At 49.4% G+C, this 20,305-nt stretch overlaps 1 protein-coding gene across 3 annotated transcripts in view; it reads right to left on the bottom strand.

Moving 5' to 3' along the window:
- The window catches only part of RAB11FIP5 (RAB11 family interacting protein 5), a 39,031-nt gene extending 23,048 nt beyond the window's left edge, over window positions 1-15,983 (bottom strand). For all 3 annotated transcript variants that reach the window (XM_066377992.1, XM_066377993.1, XM_066377994.1), the window contains exon 1: window positions 14,669-15,983. In XM_066377992.1, the coding sequence (XP_066234089.1) occupies window positions 14,669-15,099 (431 nt within the window). In that variant the 5' untranslated portion in view covers window positions 15,100-15,983. The remainder of the gene's footprint in view (window positions 1-14,668) is intronic.
- Window positions 15,984-20,305: the final 4,322 nt, after the last annotated feature.

Genomic DNA, 20,305 nt, shown 5'->3' with positions numbered 1-20,305 from the left:
GACAACAGAAATGTGAAATCTGCACCAAATAAAAGGAAAACACTCCCAGTTTCTGTAGGATGATGTGGCAGCATGTGCGCACACGCAGATGATGACATAACACTGTGTATACAGTGGAGCAGCCCACGGACATGCCAGTCGAAATGAGGACAGTACAGAGGAAAGTTCAGTGTGTTCTGTGGCTCACTAAATTCGAATCCGTGACCAAAGTGCAACGTGAATAATGTGAATATCAGTGTGTTTATAACAAAGCGCCACCACATAGGAATAACATTACTTGGTGGAATAAGCGGTTGAAGGAAACCGGCAGTTTGGTGGAGAAACCCCGTTCTGGTAGGCCATCAGTCAGTGAGAACGATACGGGATAGCTACCTAAGGAGCCCTAAAAAATCTGTGCATGAGCCCACATCGAACTGCACTGAATAGGTATGAAACTGGGAGAGTTTTCCTTTTATTTGGTGCAGATTTCACATTTCTATTGTCTTTTGTTGCTTTCCTGTGACCGGTCAAAAGTGCACCATGACTTTACGAACACACTGTATATCTACAATCCACCCCCTCCCACCACTGTCACCCTATAGTGCAGCCCCCCACCATCTCCTGCTGGACAATACAGTTCCCTGCTCACCTGCCTCCCTGCTATCCACCCAGCAAACAGGTGAGGTCAGCGCATATCACACTCACCCCTTAGAATGGTGGAAAGGACATATCTTTTGGCTCCCGGCTTCCCTGACTCTCTGTGTCTCTCACCCACATTGGCCTTCCTGGTGTCCCTCAACCCAACATCCATGCTCACAACTCAAAGCCACTATGTAGCTGCTTCACCCTTTGCTGAGACACAGGCCTAGATCTCAGACCATGGTTCACTCACTCACTCATGTCAGTTTATCTGAACCTCGTCCATCTTCCCTGAGTACCCCAACTACAACTGTCCCTCACCCTACTTTACTTTTTAAACATACTTAATCCTACCTGACATGTAGCAGAGCAGTAGAGTAGCAGTGTGTGTGTATTCATGAACACGTGCACGAGCATGCATGTATCCCACACCGTAAGATGATGTGTGTGTGCACAGCCACTTAATGTCTGTCTTTCCCTGCTCATTCTGCTCATCTCCGTTTCCCCAGCACTTCAAATAGTGGATACTCAAATATTTGTTCAATGAACGAACAAATTAATCCATGAATTGAGAACTTGTTTGTTCCTGTTCGCAAATGAACAACTGTGCAACATTTCTATCACTACAAATCCATGGGTCTTATCCATGACACCAGGAATTTCCAAAGAGCAAAGAAGGGGATCCTGCCCACCATCCCCTTACAGAAGCCTCCTGAGGGAAGGAGTCACAAGAGCCAGGCTTCAAGGGGCCAGTTACCAAAGGGGATCTTCTTTATCTTTGAGACTCTTATCCCCCATCCCTGAGCTAAGAATCTCATTAACTTCCCTGAGAGAGAAGGTGCCAACCAGATTTGAGAAGTGCCCAGACTCATGTATGAAGGTAGCTTTTGATCCCACCCATCACTACTAGGCCTTTAATCTTATCACCATCAACAATTTTACCTCTCATTTAGTACCTTCTGTGTGTTGGGCACTATACTAAGCACTCAACACACCAAATTATACCCTACTAATCCTTTTAACAGCCCTGTAGGGTGGGGTGTGGGAGGCAGACCCTGAGAGTGGCTATCAGCATAGACTTTGGAGCCGGGCTGCCCGGTTTAAGCCCCAGCCCCATCTCTTACGGCTCTGTGACCTTGGGCAGGCCACCCAATCTCTCTATGCCTCAGTTTTCACATCTACGGGGGTAATGGAAGTCTATTTCCCTCACAAAACTCTTTAAGAAGTGGATTGTGTGTGACGCACTTAGAGAATAGGGTCTGGCACATGGGAAACGCCACACAAGTGTCAGTTCATGTTTTTACAGATGTAGACATGGGCACAGAGCAGTCCACTGGGTTAAGTCACATATTTATTTTCAGTAAGTGGAGAATCATGATTTGAACTCAGGCTCCCTCTTTCCAGAGCCCCCAATCTTGACCACTGCCCTAGACTGCCTCCTTCTCCAAGTACAACACAGACACACACACACACACACAGAATAGGTGCAAAAACCCATCTCCCTGCCCTACCAAGGAATCTAAAGTCACTCCTTATTTCTCCAGAGCAAGGGGTATGTGTTAGATAAAAATTATATCTTTATTTTAGATTATCTAACTGAAATTTCATTTTTCTTCCAATTATGAATTTTTGCAACAGTAGTAGTAGAGAAACAGTACCCATAAGTGTGTCACCAGGAAAAAATAGATATTTTCATATCACACTGCAGATGTTATAGATGTCACAAAATATCATCTGCACTCATCATTACTTTGAACTTTAAAGTTATGAGACCAACACTGGATCTCATGATTTAATACATACAGTAATAAAGCCCCTGTTACTTTAGCAAAGGTCATAATATATTGATAAAGGTGCACCAATATCATGTGTATGCCTTGTAATCCTAAATATTGTTCTGAGAAGAGGTCCATGACACAAAAAGGGCTAAGAACACCTGCTATAGAGTAGGGAGGGCACAAAGGCAGCAGAAGGGCAGGTGTCTGCCTTCCTGCTTCAGTGCATGGCACCCAGGCTGAGGTCTCAGGGCAGAGGACAGGCATTGCTCCCCAGACTCCACTCAGGGGCCTGGGAGAGCCTGACGACGAGCAAGAAGCCGGCATGCAGCTGAGACGCCAGTGTCACGCTACAGTGCTCCATCTGACCCTCAGCTCCCTGCATGCCAATAAAGGTAACTCCAAAGAGAGAAAAACTGCCAAGCGTAACTTGGAGATAACTATGTACCCATGGAACATGCATGTGGGGAAGGGGCAGGCACCATTAAAGCACTTCCTATGAATAAAGAGCGCTACAATGAACAAGGCCTTTCTAGGAAGCCACTTCTGAAAGGGCACTCTCACCAAGACAGAAGGAAGGACAGTGATTCTGCTCCAATACAATTCCCCTGCCCCACTCCGGTTCTCAAAGCCTAGTGCTCAGGGGTGCAGGCTGCTCCTAGAGCTCGTTTGATCATGACCATGACCCCTATTCCACAATCCCCAACTTCCCCAGACTGGTCCCCACCTAAGCCTCACCTGTTACGGCTGCAACCCACCAAGTCTGCAGCTTCTCCTTCCTGGCTGTAGCCACAGCCCCAGCCTCTCAGGAAAGTGGCCTCACCTCAGGCTGGTGAACAGCTACAGCCATGCTGGGGATGACGGGCCTGTGAAACTGACAATGTATATAGGGGAAAACACCAAAATATCTAACTGCTCATATATCGTCTACCCCAGATTTCTAGCAGGCCAGCCATTGGCCAGTTCAAGCAATGTTGTATAGATTAAATCATTTGCCCTCCGAAGACCTGCAGCCTTCAGAGACATGCCACCCTGTCCTCACCTCCCCAGGCCCACGAAGCCCTGCCGTCTCTGCTCTGGCAGGAAACTCCTCCCACATAAAAGACTAGTATGCACTTTCCTGGGGCGGGGTGTGTTTTTCATTTGAAAGTCATCACTAACTGGAAAATGATGGCAAAAATTGTAATTCCTGTCACTCCAGCCTGCCATTTCTTTTCTTCTTCTTTTTTTTTTTTTTTTAAGTTAGAGAGATAGGCAGACAGGCAGACAAACAGGAAGGGAGAAAGATGAGAAGCCATTAACACATAGTTGTGTCACTTTTAGTTGTTCATTGGTTGCTTCTCATATGTGCTTTGACTGGGGGGCTCCAGCTGAGCCAGTGACCCGTTGTTCAAGCCAGTGACCTTAGGCTTCAAGCCAGTGACCATGGGGTCATGTCAAAGATCCTGTGCTCAAGCCAGTGACCCCACGCTCAAGCCAGCAACCTCGGGGTTTCAAACCTCGGTCCTCAGCCTCCCAGGTTGATGCTCTGTCCACTGCACCACCACTAGTCAGGCTCCAGCCTGCATTTCTATGTAGAGTGACCAAACAGTTGAAAAGGGAAAGCTCTTCCTTATGCCCGACTCCAAATACATACAGAAGAAAAGGCAGAACTGGAGACCTAGGTGGCAATCATCATGAATGGATACTAAAACCACCGGGAGACAGTGTAATGGGGAACTTCCTAATGGTTGGGTCTGGCTAACAGTCCAGATCCCATGGCTTAACCTGGGCATCACTGAAGATGAAATACAGATGGTGAGGCCATGCAGCAGAGTCAGCTACCCCACAGGACTCTTGCTGGGAGGTGGGACCTGGGAAACAGGCTTTCCAGACCTAGTGCTCAGAGGCTAGCAGAGAGGTTAGAATGAGGGTGTAGGGCATCATTAAGGACCCTTCAACAATGTAGGATGTTCTCAAGGACAAGGGACCCAGCCCCTCCATAAGGGAAGGGTTGAAACAGAGAGGGAACTGTCATACTGAGAGACCTGACACTAGACACAGTATGCGACCTAAAACAAACCACCAATGAAAAGACAGTTCTGCCCTGGCGAGTTGGCTCAGCAGTAGTGCACTGGCCTGGCATGTGGAAGTCGTGGGTTCGATTCCTGGTCAGGGCACCCAAGGGAAGTGACCATCTGCTTCTCCACCCCTCTGCCTTCTCTCTCACTCTCTCTTCTCCTCCTGCAGCCATGGCTCTAATGATTTGAGCAAGTTGGCCCCAGGTGCTGAGGATGGCCTCGCCTCAGGTGCTAAAATAGCTCAGTTGCTCAGCAATGGAGCAGCAGCATCCTCAGATGAGCAGAGCATCACCTGGTAGGGGGTTTGCTGGGTAAATCTCAGTCCAGGCACATGCAGAAGTCTGTCTCTCTGCCTCCCTGCCTCTCAATTTAAAAAGAAAAGAGAAAGAAAGAAAAGAGTAAAAGACAGTTATGATATCAGGGATATTTGAATATGGGCTGGATATTGGATGGTTATTAAGGAGTTGTTGATTTTGTGTATGTGATAACGGCATTATGGTTATGCTTTTTTTAAAAAATAAAGAGCCCCTGCATCTGTTTGGGATGGTTGAAAACATGTACTGAAGCACTTAGGGAGCACTGACTTACTTATACTCCTCTCTGGTCTCACCTGGGACTAACAGTGGGTTAATATTAGACCCCTGAGAAGGTCAGGGTAGCCTTGGGCCAGAACACAGGTTTTTTCCCCTTGTCCTATGGTCTTATCTTGAGCCTTGTGCTTGTGCTGACCTACTCATGGCTGCAGCCCAGCACAGGGCCTGGCACATGGGGTCCTGACCCCATCCTGGCACTCACTCTGTCCTAAGAGGCACAGAACTAACTCACCAGTGACATCTCACCTAACCAGAGGAAGCCTCAGCCAAGTCTCCACTCGAAACATTTCCCAAGAATTTGCCAGGAACAAGGGAACAAGTAAGAGGGTATCTTCAGAAGCTTACGCTTTGTTTGGGAAATAAGACAGCCACATAAATAGAGGACGAAGGTGATAAACACCACAAAAATGCACAAACTGCACAGGAAGGTAAAAGGGGAATACTAAGATGATTTCAAGAGAGCTGGTGAATGGCATGGCATTTATACTGGACCTTGAACAATGGATGGGGAGGAAGCAAGGACAGGGCTGGGGAGACAGTCCAGGTGGAAGAAACAGAATATGCAGATGCGCAGAGTGGAAAGGCAAAGTCAGGCAGGGAGGTGCTTTGGAGCAGATACAAGATTGCCTCAAACATTGTGCTAAAGAGCTGTAACTTTATTCTGGCCCTGAAGAGTACTACAGGGTGCGCCATGTAAACAGGACCTGATAGAAGCTATGCTGTAGGAAGAGCGAGGGACAGCAGAGGTGAGGCAGGGAGGCTGCCTGGAAGCCAGCACAACCCAGGGTGGGTGCCATAGCTGGGCTGACCCAAGCAAATCCTTATGTCTTAGCAGTTATTTCTCCTCATAAGTTAATGACCTGGCATTCTGGTTTATAAAAAGGCAGCAGCAGCTATAATAACAGTCCAGAGCAGAGGTTAATAAAAAAACAAAACCCTAAACTAGGACAGGAGCAATGGGGAAGGTGGGAGGGGGCCAGTCCCCCCCCCCCCCCACCGCAGTGCCACTCTGGCAGAGACATTTCACCCTGCACTCTCATGACTTACTGACAGCAGGGACTGTCACCCGCCTTTTATCCCCCACAACCAAGGGAGTGATATGTGGAACACCTTCTAACACCTGTGGGATAAATGAGATGAAATCCATAGGGCTCAGCTACTCCCAAAAATAAGTTGAAGAAAGATTATTTTAAGGGTATAGTGGAAAAACCCCAGTGGATTGGAAGACCTGGGAGACTTGGGTCCTAGTCCTGAATGCATCTGACTTATTAAGTGGCTTTAATCCAGCCATTTCACCCCTGTAAAAGGGGTGATAAAATAAGCCAGTTAGAGGCAGGGAGAAGTATAAGCTAAAACTATTATTACTCAGAATTTGGAGAGATGCTGGAAAACCTTTCCACAGTCTCTCCCATCCAGATACCTTCCCTCCTCTCCAAATCCCACCATGAGCTGTGGTCCTTAGGCACTATCATACAGGAGGTGTGCAGGTGGCAGGCCACACCCACAACCTAACCCACCCTTTGATTTGGTATCAACAGTAGAACTGCCAGCTTGACACAATCATAGGGTAGGATATTGCCTCCTATCAGGCCAGAAGATGGTTCTTATCGCCTACTCTGGCACCCTGCCTGGCACCGACAGCCCCCAGGGACAGTCCCTGCAGCCCAGAACCATCACTTTATTAGTTGCCCGTCTTTGTGGGCATGGCTTACTCAGCTCCCTGTGGATCCAGCCAGGTCTGCCTCCCTCCCTCCTGGGCACAAACATCTTGGCTAAAACTCCTCTCTTCATCCCTCCTACTGCTGGAGGTTCCAAAGGTCTGTCACCATCAGCTGCCTCAAACTTGGCCAAGACCGACTGCACTCACCCAGAAAAGAAAAAAAAAAGCTATAAAAATGCCTGGAGACCAGTCTAACCACCGCAGACAGCAACAGAAAGTATGTATGACCAAAAGCACGAGGTAGGGAAAAAAGCACTGGGCTTAGAGGTCAGAAATCCGGCTGCCACTAATGCATCTTGTGACCTTGAACAGGTCATTCTACCTCCTGAGACCCCAGTCTTTGTATCTGTAAAAATGGGAGTCACCCTGCCTGCCTTCAGGGAAGAACAGAATGAGGTGATGCTGGGAAAGCGCTCTGAAAAGTAGGGCAAACACACATAAAGATTTGAACTTATTGTCTATTAAGGGCCTTTTAGAGGCTGCCATCAGCTTGATAGGAGGGAGGTGGCCCAGGACCAACCAGCGACGACCCTGTCCCTGAGGAAGGAAAGAACTAGCAAGATGCCCTCTCCAGGGGGTCTTTGGTAGACAGGAAAATATGGAGGAAGTTCTACTTCACCACCACCCCAACCCCAGTTTACTCCTAACTCCACATTCACCCCAAACAAGAGTCTTGTGTCATGGAGGTCAAATCCAAGTACTGCCCGTGCCCTCTGCCAGGGTCTCGACCAGGTTCACTACAGGCAGAGACAAACAATAAACATCCCTTTGTGAGGAAGTCAGCCTGATCACTGGTTGAGGCCTGTGTGTGGAGAGTGTTGCATTTGTACACATAAAAAGGAGAAGAAAATGCATAATGCCTTGACTTTTAAACGTGCGCGGAGTCACTGGTAATGTTGGTTGCCTCTGAAGAGAGGAGGTAACCTTGGGTGACTCAAGGTTCGAACGAGGGAGATTTTCATTTTATATCCTCTGTACCTTCACAATTTGAACCAGGTGAACTACTCAAAAATAAATAAGAAATAAAGGCTGCGGTTCAAAACCCTGGGCTTGCCTGGTCAAGGCACATATGGGAGTTGGTGCTTCCAGCTCCTCCCCCCTTCTCTCTCTCTGTCTCTCTCTCCTCTCTCTCCCTCTCGATCTCTCTCTCTCTCTCCCTCTCTCTCTCCTCTCTAAAAATGAATAAAATTTTTTTAAAAAGTCCACAGAAGAAATAAAGGCTGCTTTGCTGGGAAAGGCACATAAGAAACTAAGCGTGACTCCCTTGTACTCCCTACTACATTTACCTCGCCTTCCAGAAGGGCAGTCTCCCTCCTAAAAATCTGCCCAGCCCCCTGCATGCCTCCCTGGTCATTGAAAGTACCCCCTTCCCTAGGAAGCCCACACTGATTACTCCAACCCTGACTAAGTTTGCCCTTCGTCTGACCATTTCCTTCTCTCGTACGTTTTATATGTTGCTTTGTAGGTTAATTATCCTTCCTGTGTAGGTCTAATCTCAAACATGTTTCCACCCTTTTAAGGAAAGGACAATACATTTTCTCTCTTGTTTTCTCCAAAGCCCTGAACTAGTCACAGGGCTTGCCCAGTCATTGCTTCCTAGATGTGAAAGAAAGAAAAACAAACCCCACAAATGACTGCATCTGCGTGGCCACAGGGGAGGAACTGGCTGGCTCAGGAGTGTCCTGTCACAGTAAAAAAAAAGCATGTAGTGTCTTGGAAAAACTCAGGAAGTCTTGTATCTGTGGATGCTCTTCTGCATAAGCCAGTGGCAGCCAATCTCCCTGAGGCAGGGGGGTGGTACCGGGGCCAATGCCGAGTTTCTGAGGCCTCCGCCAACTCCTGAGAGACACCCTTGTGGCAGTGATACCTTCCTTCCCAAAGTGCCAGGCAAGACCTCCATCCCAACACAGACAACAGACAAGGAGCCACAGACCGAATGTGCTTATCTCAGTCATCCAAGGCCTTCCACTGGAGAAGCAGACTATGCTTAGAGCATCCAAGACTGACCCTGAGGTATGCCTTGGGGAAGAAAGAGGAACCCTCGGAGGACAGGTGTTCAGCACCTGGTCCCATGCTGAGTTAAATCATGGGAGACACGGAAGAAAACTGAGAAGGCCAGTACCGTGTGGTGGTGAAGAACACAGAATGTCAAACCAGGCACCTGGGTCCAGCTTCTGGCTCTAGCATGTACCATGTACCTTGAGAAGTCACTCTGCCTCTCTGTGTTTCCCCATCTGCTAAACACAGTAACTACTACCTATATACCTCTAGAGGTTGCTGTGAGCTAAATTAAGTCAAGTCCTTAGAACAGTGGCAGTACCCAGGAAGGGTTTATGGCCAATAAGGCAAAAATAATCCTCCAAAACAAAGTGCCACATGCTGTCAGCGTGGGAACTTGGGAAAGGTGGAGTGGCAGATGGGCTCCCTGATGTCTGGCCTGACAGGTCTTTGGTGTACAACCCCTCTTCAAGGAGGCCTTCCCTGATCACAGTTGGCCCCAATAGCTCTGTCTGCTCTGAACTTCTCCCATGTTCCCTGGCTGGGTGCCCAAATACAGCACATGGCTGTGGCCCTTCCTCCAAATGTTGGGGTCCATCATCCTAACAAGATCATGCCCTCCAGGCACAGAGGCTGGGGTGTCCATATCCCCCTGTGGCCTGTCTCAGCCTCTGCTGAGGTGCTCAAGAAAGAACTGCCTACCAGGTCAACAGATAAGCCTCCGCCCCTCCCCCACCCCAGCTGGAATGTCCCCCTCTAAAACCCCACAAGCACTTCCACAGAAAGTGCCTTGGGATGCACATAGGGCTCCAAATGCCATCTCTTCTGGTGCCAGGGCCTAACAGAAGCCACACACTGAGCCCCACCCTCCCTAATTGCTGAGTAGCTGAGAGCATGTCCCTCTCCCTCCCCAGCCTCAATTTCCATATGTCTAAGCACAGTGCTAGCTCTGACGTTAGAATCCAGGATTACTTGCGGGCTGTGCTTCCCATCCCCACCCCCAGGTCAGCTGAAGGTTGAGGTGGCCAGAGACAAAGCCCCTCCCTGCACAGCTCCTCTGAGACGCTGCTCCCAGGAGCTAAACTTGCAGGGTCCCTGCTTGCTTACTGCTTACTCCTGTGAGGCCTGGGCCAGCTGCCCACTCGTGGCCTCAGCGTGAGCTGCCGAGCCCAGTTCCCGTCTGATGGCCGCCATTCCTGAGGGAAGAAAGAACCTAAGGGGTAGACAGCTGAGTAAGAAGCCAAGTGACCAGATTCTCCCCTGACAGGGCTGCCAGGCCACATTGTGGACATACTTTTATTACTTGGCCATGGGGAGGGGCAAACCTTCTTCATGACCACACTGTTTTGCAAAGGGCTGAAATAAAGAGTACTGAGTCCCAGAAAACACACAGCGCTCCCTCATTGTGTTAATTATCAGTACCTGAGCAGGGCGAGAAGGCAGGGGAAACAGCTGGACAAGGTGAGAGTGTCACAGAACCAGGTGGCGGCAGTAACAAATGAGGCAGGCAGCGCCCATCAGAGCAAAGGGACAGCCCTCAAGGTCACCTGGACAGAGGCTCTACTGAATTGTGCCTGTCTCTGGCTGCCCACAGGAAGGGGAGAACAGGGCAGAGATGAGGCTACCGCCCAGTGCCAGATGCAGAGGGAACGGGAAGTGGCTGTGCCAGCCAGGAGGAGCCGCCCAGTCTGACAGGGAACTCACTTCCTACCCCTCCCCACTCACCCCAACACTGCTGCTCAAGCAATCCCAAATAAAAACTGTCCCATAACTATGGAGCCTCCTGTGTCCTAATGACTGGCTTCTATGGACAGCCACACCCTTCCCCCCGCAGCCAAAGCAGACTTTCCAGGCAGTCCCACCCGCCTCAACTGCAGGTGTGGGGCTAGAACAGGAGCCCAAAAGGCCAAGGACCCTTGTGGCCTCTGGAGAGAAGGCTGTGGGGCTGTGTGCCATCTACCCACAACAGTTCTGTGCCAGGCATGTGGCTAGAACTTAGTACAGGCTAAGGAATAGGTGGACACCCTTGAAGACCACCCCAGCGTTAGGCCAACAGGTTGCATTTCCCTAAGGTGCCTCTCCCAGTGCTCCCAAACCCACCCTCCTCAAGAGGTCTCAGGCTAGAAGGTCCTGGTCTCAACCCTAAGTCCTGCTAGTGCCACAGGTCTCTCGGAGGTTCCCCATCACCAAGTCTCTGTTGGACCTGGGCTGGCAGGGCCTCTCAGGGAGCCACAGTTAGCAGCCTGTCCGTGGTCACAACAGTTTTGGGATGAAAAAAGAAAAACTAGTCCCAGACCAAACTGAGCCCACAGCCTTGGCTTTCCCAAGGGGCCGGGCTCTAACCACTGACCCCACAAGCTTGGACCAGGGGTTCTTTAAGACAGGACCATTTTGCCTGACCTGTGGTGGCGCAGTGGATAAAGCGTCGACCTGGAATGCTGAGGTTGCCGGTTCAAAACCCTGGGCTTGCCTGGTCAAGGCACATATGGGAGTTGATGCTTCCTGCTCCTCCCTCCCCCTTCTCTCTCTCTCTCATTCTCTCTCCTCTCTAAAAAAAAAATTAATAAAAGTTTTAAAAAAAATTTAAAAAAAAAAAAAGACAGGACCATTTTATTCCACACAGAACACCCACTGGAGTGTACTAGGAGCAGTGCTGAAGGTAAAAGCCAGAAAGGACAGACTGGAGAAGCATCTCAAGATTTTCAGACCCATGATGATCCACATATGGTTTTACTGAAGGGAAAACTTTATAACCAATTTCCTTGTGTATTACGTTAACTTTTGTTTTGAGAGTTTCTGCTTCAATCATTTGGAAAGTCTCCAGTGAAAGCCCTCAGCTCAGAGTACCCCACCAACAAACGACCTTTAGAGGCTGTTGCGGCATCTAAGACCCCAGCCACTACCATCAACATAATCACACAAAGAAGCACCCTAAGAGTAACCCCAACACTAATATTTTTTTAAAGCCTGCTATGGTTCTGGAACTATATTAAGGCTTTTGTAGATGCTATCTTATTTTATCTGTATAATTCTATGATTATTATCATGACCTTTGTAAAAATGAGGAAATGGGTTAAGTAACTTGCCTGCTAATAAGTCAGAACTGAGAGTGAAAGCCCAGTCTCCAGGCTCTTAAACCCTGTGCTGTCCTGCCTTTCTGGAAAGGCAGAGGCCACTGCAGGCAAGCTGCTGGGGAAGAGCTGCACGCTGATCCAAGCCTGGCTTCAACTGCAGGTCCTCAAGCCCTAGTTCTCAAAGCTCCAGCAGTAAAGAGAGCAGTGGAAGGCTGTGAAGAGCCAGCCCATCTCATCAGGAGCTCTCAGACTCCTGCTTATACCCTGCCACCCACAGTCCTGGGCTTTCCCAGGCTCTAAGTTCTATACTGTCTCCTCCATCACATGAGAGGCTCTTCTAGGGCAGGGGATGTCTCCCAGATCACAGCTACCAGACACTGTTATAAAAACTCCTTCCACCATCACTGCTGTTCACTGACCATCAACCAGGTCCAGGAACTCCACCAGATACTTTAATTACATTCTCATTTCATTCCTTACATCAACCCTGTGAAGGTATAAATTAACTCCATTTTATAGATGAGAAAGCAGAGGCACTGAGAGTTTACCTGAGCTGCCAGAAGCTGGCATGTTTGAGACTGGAATCTGAGCTCTGCTATTCCACGAGCCCCTCCTCTTCACCATGAGGCTGCCCTTCCCCAGGCAGATATCTGTCTTGGTGACAAGGGGGTATCATCCGCCTTCCTTGAGAATACCACATCTGGTTCCTGGAGTTAAAATGTGAGCCTGTTCTTTTTCACCATTATCCAAAACAGAGGAGGGTACACCCTGGTCCTCTCCATCTCGCCCTCTCACCTCTGGGCAGTGTGTAGACTCACTGTCTTAGCAGCCCACACCAAAGTGTTCCAGGAAAGGTCATCAGGAGCGGCCATTAGAGCCAGAGGTGGGAGGAGGGGACCAGAGGGCAATAGTCCTCACCCTCTGTTGGCGGGCAAGCTGTGAGGTCCAGTGTACTAGAAGATCAGGCCAATTTCACAGACATTTCCTCTGCCCACCACAAGTGCCCTTCTCTTCCCTGCCCCTTCCAGGTTCTATAAATAATCCAGGTCAACGCATCCATCAGAGGACAGGCAGCAAGTTGGGTGCGGAAAGATCCTTGTGGAAAGATGACTTCTATTAAGTCAATTCAGCCATTCAGATCAAGGGGTAGCAAGTCAAATTCTCCAAGAGAACTTCCTGTCTTTGACTGAAAACAGACCCACCTGGACCTACAGGCATAAACAGCGCAGCTGGGGAAGAAAACAAGGGCAGGAACTTAAAAAAATATCAAAGGACCCTCCCGAAGTCACTGGCCTCACAGTAGCCCCTTCCTATAAGCCTAGAGACCTTTTTGTTTGTCCCGCAGAGGTGTCTTCTCCCAGTCTGGTCAGACTGGCTGAGTGGTGGAGGTTGAAGGACTAAGAAACAGATGGAATGAATTTGGGGAGAGGAGCCTCTTCAGAAAAAGAAAGGACTAAGAGATATAGAGAACTTTCCACCCTACACCCACCCCCTTAGCCAGGAAGGAGGGAGAGAACAGAAAAGGGGAGGAAAAAAACAAAACGTGGGCCAAGCTATACCACATGACCCCACACCCAGCAACCAAACAGCAAGTCATGAGAGAAGGACGGGAGGCCAGGGGAGGGGGACACGGAGCCAGGTCACAGCCCTGCAGGCCGCTGGCCCTGGGCTTCCCACTTCAGGCCACAAAGAGCCATGATGGCTTTTCCCTACCTACATTTTTTAAAATGTTCAAGGTCAGAGCCTTTTCTATCCAACTCCTGCTTCCATTTGGATCTGCACCAGGCTCATCATTCTTCTCCAGTAAACTTCCTAGGTTTACTAAGTTGGATGCCGTTCCAATTGGGCAAACCTTTCTGATATCTGTACCCCCTATGGCACACCCTGCCCTCATCCAGGACCCATGAAGCCCAGGGGAGGTGTCACCCCAGTGGATCACTTGAGTGATCCACAGCACGTTGTCAGGCCTGGAAACTGGCCTCTAGGTCCTGCCTAAGCCCAAAACAGGAAATGAAACTCCGCATCTGAAGCCTTGATCTTCACACAGGGAAGGTTAAACACTGCCAAAATAAATGAGCACAAAAAACCCACTGGCCCTTCTAGGTGGAAGTGACTGGGCAATTATCTCCTGCTGTGCATTAACCACACTGCTGTTTCCACCTCAGGCAGGGCAGGCAGGAGACTGTAGACTAATTCGTGTTTTTCCTTCCTTTACTTAGAGGTACTCTTGTTCTCAGATCAGGGACACAGAGGGACATGGTACCTGCGTGTCTCTAGGCAGCAGAGGACATCCCAGTTCCAGACAAGAAGCAGATGCCTTCTCAGTCTCTAGGTCTGGTGGGGCACCTCATTGTCCCTGGAGGACAACACTGCACCTTCCTTCCCCCACAGGGTGAGGCAGCGCCTCTCCACTCGCCTGAGGGCCTGGCTTGGGTCAGGCGCCTGCAGTTCACCTCCTCTTTTAGGAAAAGGAGTCAGGCCCTGAGGCCCTAAGAATGCCCCTCAAGATTTTCCTTCTTAAGTTCCCCACACTCCAAGAACCTCTAGACCCCACTCCTAATTTTACTTGACAATTTACGCCTAACGCTAGGCCACCATTCACACCTCCCGGGGGCCTCCTAAGGCCCAGGAGCGCCAAGCACAGTACAGCACATGTTTGGGAATGTGAAGGGAACCCCGAAATGCTTAGAACCAACTTGCCGGTTTACGCCCTTGAGCGCGAGGCAAAGGGCGCACCACCCAGGCCGAGGTCCGGGGTCCTGCTCTCCCAACCGCCCCGCCCCGCCCCGAGGGCCTTTAACCGTTCGCGCACCCCGCGCCCCTTACTCACTGTGTATGCTGAGCTCGGCCTGCGCCGAAGACCTCGTCCAGCGCCACCGTGGCCTGGCCCAGGAACTTGTCGACGCCGATGAGCGAGCGGTGCATGGTGGTGAGCACCAGCTCGCAGGCGGCGGCGGAGCCCGCGGCCCAGGGCGCCGGGCCCGCATCGGCCTCCTGCGCCCGCAGCAGGCCGTCCAGGGCGCCGGGGGGCAGCTCGAAGGAGCACTCCTCGCGCCACTCCGGGCAGCCCGGGGTCTTCTCCACCACCGACGTGCTATACTTCTCGCGGCCCACCTGGATCACCGTGTACGCGTCACTGGTGCTGCCCGCGCCCGAGCTCTTGCCCCGCAGCCCGCGGGCCCGCAGCACGGTCACCTGGACGTGCGTGGGTAGCCAGCGGGAGGGCCCCACCGCCTGCTCCGAGCCCTGCACCAGGGCCATGGCAGGAGGAGCGGCGGCGGGCGAGGGCTGGCCCAACCTGGTGCAAGCACTGGGTCTAGGGATCAACTGGGCACAGCGGAGGAGAGCTGTCAAGAGCCGGCTCGGAGAACCGCCGCCACCACCGCTGCCTACAGCACACCCGGCCGCTACAGCGGAAGGCGAGGCTGGGTCGAGCCGGCCGCCGCCTCCTGCCGCCCTACCTCCCGGGCCGCCTGCCGCGCCGCGACGTCAGCGCCCCGCCCTTAGCCCCGCCCCGCGGCCCGTGACCCAACCCCGCGTGGCGGTGCGGCAGTGCTGCGGAGGCGCTGGGCCCCGCGCCCTCCCTTGGGCCGCCGCAGACCCGCCCGCAGCTGAAGGGAGAGGCGAGGCGCGCGGCCTCTGCAAAGGGGTGGGCGGGGCTCCCACATTGGCCCCGCCTCAGGCTGGAGGCACCCGAGAAACCCCGCCTGCCTAAAGGCCGGCGCGACCCGCTTGGCAGTTCTAAAATGCCCGCTTTGAGTCTCCCGGCCAATGCCACAGCTACCTTCGAGATGTCTCTGCTCTCGCCCTACAACTGCCCCGGCCCGCCCCTCTGGGGATGGTCATCCCCCTTGTCGCAGACATCTGGGGGTGAGGCGAGAGCCGGCTGTCCCCCTCATCTCGAGCGGCGTTTCCCCATCAGCCTGCCCTTGCCCGGGAAGATGCCCGGGTGAAACCAGAAGCTATTCCCGCTTCGCCAATGACGGCCCCACATCAGCGATCGGGAAGCGGGTGAGCTGCCGCTGCCTCCAACCTCCAGTGCGGGAGGGGACCACAGTAGCGGCGGAACCACGGTGCAGAAGGCCAGAGAGCTGGGCTCACCCTCAGCAGCCACTGCGGCTGAGAGCAGAGTGATGAATAAATGAGTAACCACATCAATATTTAAGTGTTCATTCAGAGCGCTAGAGTTCATGCGTCACGAGTTGGGGGAAATTATAGGCTCTGGTGGGGGTTTTAAACTATTACTTCCTCCCATTAAATGCCTACCATGTACAAAGCCCTATTACTTGCATGCTTGGCTTATTATTAATAATGATAATAATGGTTAATAATTATAGATGCTGAATTTCGGCCAGTACTGGTTTGTGCACTTTATATTCATTACTTCATTTTATCCTGAGAATAAGTAACCTTGTGGGCGAGTATGGTTTTTATTCCTATTTTCCAGAAGATAAAATTGCAATTTAGAGAAATTACCTTGCCCAAGATCCTTACCTGGCAGAGGTAGGATGTGAATTGACACAGATAACTTCAAAGTCTGTGCTTTTTATTTCTTTCAGAGCCTGTACTTAAAAAAAAAAAAAAAAAAAAATGCGACACACATGCTCAGCTTTTTAAAAATCAAATAGGGAAGATAAACTCATGATGAAAAGTAAAAACTCCCTCTTCACCCCTGGAATCAGGAATAACTACTTAAAGCCATTTGTGTTTGCAGGACTGGTGGTTACCTCCATATCTCTATAGAAAATGCTTATGTCGCAATATTTGGATTTATCAGGACTAGCCATTATCTATTGTCTTCCTGCTATAATAATGATTTAGCTCACTCACACCCACTTCTGTCCCTCAATCTTGTATAGTAATGCTATTATTTTTAGTTCCTCTACTGGATACCTTTTTACTCAATACCTTTATTTCTTCCTGGGGACTCCACAGTACTCCTTGACTTCCTGTGCTGTGAGAACAGGAGGTCAAAGATCCCCACTCTCCAGGCCATGTTGCCCACCAGGAATATGGTTGTAGAAAAAACCCATGGGGCACACCTGCCACAGGCCCAATCCTGCCAATCTCCCACATTAACTCTATGATCAGATGACTGGGATGGAGGAGTCCTTGGCAGGAGCCCCATAGTCCAGCATCCCTGTGCACAGCAAGTAGCTTTAGAGACAGCCCGATCTGCCTATGGATCTTGGCTCTCTGCCACTTTGCAGTAGTGAGACCTGAAGTTTAAGCCAGCTCCCTACCCTCTCTCAGTCGCATTTCCTCATCTAGAAAATGGGGATAATGATTCCTACTTCAAACGGTTGCTGAGAAGATTACATGAGAAAATGTTGTCAAAGATTGTATTGCAGTGGAGAACCATTGCAAATAATCTCCAGGTATCTGCACATCATATACAGCCTTTTTTTTTTATTTAAAAGTAATTTGGAAAATACAAAAAAAGAATATAAAGAAGAAAATAAAAATAGAGCATTACTTCACCATCCAGAAATAAATACGGCTAACAATTTGTTATGTTTCTTTCCAGTCTTTTCTCTACACTATATGTTGTTATATATATATTATGGTTGTGAGACAACTATAGTGTAATGGCTTTGGCATCGTGGTTCTACCATTTATATATATTATCTCATTTATTCCCAGAAACAACCATTTAAGTCAGGTGTTATTGCTACCCTCATTTTTCCTGATGAAGAAACTGAAGTAGAGAGAGGTTGGGTAATTTTCCCCACGTCTCCAACTGGAAAATTGCAGAGACTAGACTTGAATTTGGGTCTGAGTGACTCTACTGCCTGTGGCAATCTGCCCCCCATACTAGGTTGTTGGTCATCTAAGCACCACATCCATTTATAGTTGATAAACCAGGAAGTATTGTCATACCCATTTTACAGATGAAGAAATTGAGATATAAAAAAGGGCAACAGACTTACCTGAGGTCAGAGTCAGGATGAAGCCCCCCACACTTTAAGAATAGAGTCCCAGAGGCTTTGTAAATGAAGATATCTTTACCAAACTACAACTAACATGTATTTGTCACTCTCCTTTAATAGTCTGTTTCATCTCTTTGCTAGCTCTCCAAAACAACTAGACTGCTTTCTCCCACCTATCACCCTCCCGTCCCCCCTTGGAATAGCAAGGCTCTAGGAAAAGGCAAAGAGAATTCAGATGAGCTACTCCCGTTCTCCTTCCTCCTGCCCTGGTCCACCCAGTTTGGCAAACTCAGGCTTCCTGCCAGCCCTGGATTGGGGCTGTGATAGGGCAGTGAAGCCAGACAGGGCTTGGCCTGCCATTCACTTGGCCCCTGGAGGAAAGGGTTAGAGCAGAAACTCCCAAGACACTGACTTGACCACCTAGAGGTGTCTCTAGAAGATGAGACCACTGACACCCCCAAACCCCTGCAGCCTATCAGGAGGGTTAGACAGAGGACCTCCAGCTTCTTCTGTCTCCCAGGGCTGAGTGTGGTCATGCTTTCCTGGACCTCTCTAATCCATTAGGACAGTTCTTGCTTTAAAAGAGTGGTCCAGCCCTGGCCGGTTAGCTCAGTGGTAGAGCGTTGGCCTGGCGTGCAGGAGTCCCGAGTTCGATTCCCAGCCAGGGCACATAGGAGAGACACCCATCTGCTTCTCCACCCCTCCCCCTCTCCTTCCTCTCTGTCTCTCTCTTCCCCTCCCACAGCCAAGGCTCCACTGGAGCAAAGTTGGCCCGGGGCACTGAGGATGGCTCTGTGGCCTCTGCCTCAGGTGCTAGAATGGCTCTGATTGCAACAGAGCTACGCCCCAGATGGGCAGAGCATTGCCCCCTGGTGGACATGCCGGGTGGATCCCGGTTGGGCGCATGCAGGAGTCTGTCTGACTGCCTCCCCGTTTCCAACTTCAGAAAATAAAAAAAAATAAAACAAATAAATAAAAAAGATCTGTCTGCGAGCCAGATGCAGCCAACAAAAGAGCCACATCTGGCTCACGAGCCATAGGTTCCCGACCCCTGCTTTATATGTTAAGAATAACAACACCTTGTCTTATATATTTATTGCAAATATGTTTTGACATAAGAAGTTACATAGTCCAATCTCTTAATATCTTCCATTGTTTCAAAGTTAAGTTCTTTCACAAGTCCAATAATATTCACTCATATTTTTTCTAGTTTTTAAGTTGTTTGGCTTTTCTTTGTTCTTCTATTCTCTTTAAACTCTTCTAGAAACTATTTTGGTAAATTGAGGTGAAAATCTAACCCTCTCTCCCAACAGCTATCCAAGTTTCCCACTGCATATTACAAAACCCTATCCCTTTGCAATTGTGGTTTGTTCGTTTGTTTTTTTTCAGAGACAGAGAGAGAGAGTCAGAGAGAGGGATAGATAGGGACAGATAGGAACAAAGAGAGAGATTAGAAGCATCAATCATTAGTTTTTTGTTGCAACACCTTAGTTGTTCATTGATTGCTTTCTCATATGTGCCTTGACCGTGGGCCCTCAGCAGACAGAGTAACTCCTTGCTCGAGCCAGGGACCTTGGGTCCAAGCTGGTGAGCTTTTGCTCAAACCAGATGAGCCCGCGCTCAAGCTGGCGACCTCAGGGTCTCGAACCTGGGTCTTCCACATCCCAGTCCGATGCTCTATCCACTGCGCCACTGCCTAGTCAGGCGCCATTGTGATTTTTATTATTAAAAGTTATTATACATACTATAGACAGAATCTAAACTTTGTATTCTATTCCACTGAGATTTATATCATTATGCCAGTGCCATTCTGTTTTAATTATTGTTGTCTTTGAAATGCTTTATTACAATAAAAGAGCAAGTCTTCACTCATTTCTTTTCTTCAGAGATTTTATAGCTACTTTTACCTCTGTATTTATCCACATGAGCTTAAATTCTTTTGGAATTGTGTGATAAATTACTGTGAGAAAACTTAACATTTTATAAATAATAGCCATTAAAAATTATGATATACCCTGACCAGGCAGTGGTGCAGTGGATAGAGCGTCGGACTGGGATGCAGAGGACCCAGGTTCGAGACCCCGAGGTCTCTGGCTTGAGCGCGGGCTCATCTGGTTTGAGCAAAAGCTCTCCAGCTTGAACCCAAGGTCGCTAGCTCCAGCAAGGGGTTACTCGGTCTGCTGAAGGCCCGCGGTCAAGGCGCATATGAGAAGGCAATCAATGAACAATTAAGGTGTTGCAATGCGCAATCAAAAAACTAATGATTGATGCTTCTCGTCTCTCTCCATTCCTGTCTGTCTGTCCCTGTCTATCCCTCTCTCTGACTCACTCTCTGTCTCTGTAATAAAATTAAATTAAATTAAATTAAAAATTATGATATAATCTCTAAAATTAGGAATAAGACAAGGATGTTCTCTCTTCAGTTCTATTTAAAATTCCACTGGAGGTTCTAGCTAAGGCAATTAGGCGAGAAAAAAATAATAAAAGCCATCTAGATCAGAAAGCAAAGAAGAGTAAAACTATCTCTATTTTCAAGT

This window comes from Saccopteryx leptura, chromosome 3 (genome assembly GCF_036850995.1).
Source record: "Saccopteryx leptura isolate mSacLep1 chromosome 3, mSacLep1_pri_phased_curated, whole genome shotgun sequence".
In the NCBI taxonomy this organism is placed as follows: domain Eukaryota; kingdom Metazoa; phylum Chordata; class Mammalia; order Chiroptera; family Emballonuridae; genus Saccopteryx; species Saccopteryx leptura.
The sequence above is the reverse complement of the archived record's forward strand: the minus strand, read 5'-3'. Positions and strand labels throughout refer to the sequence as shown.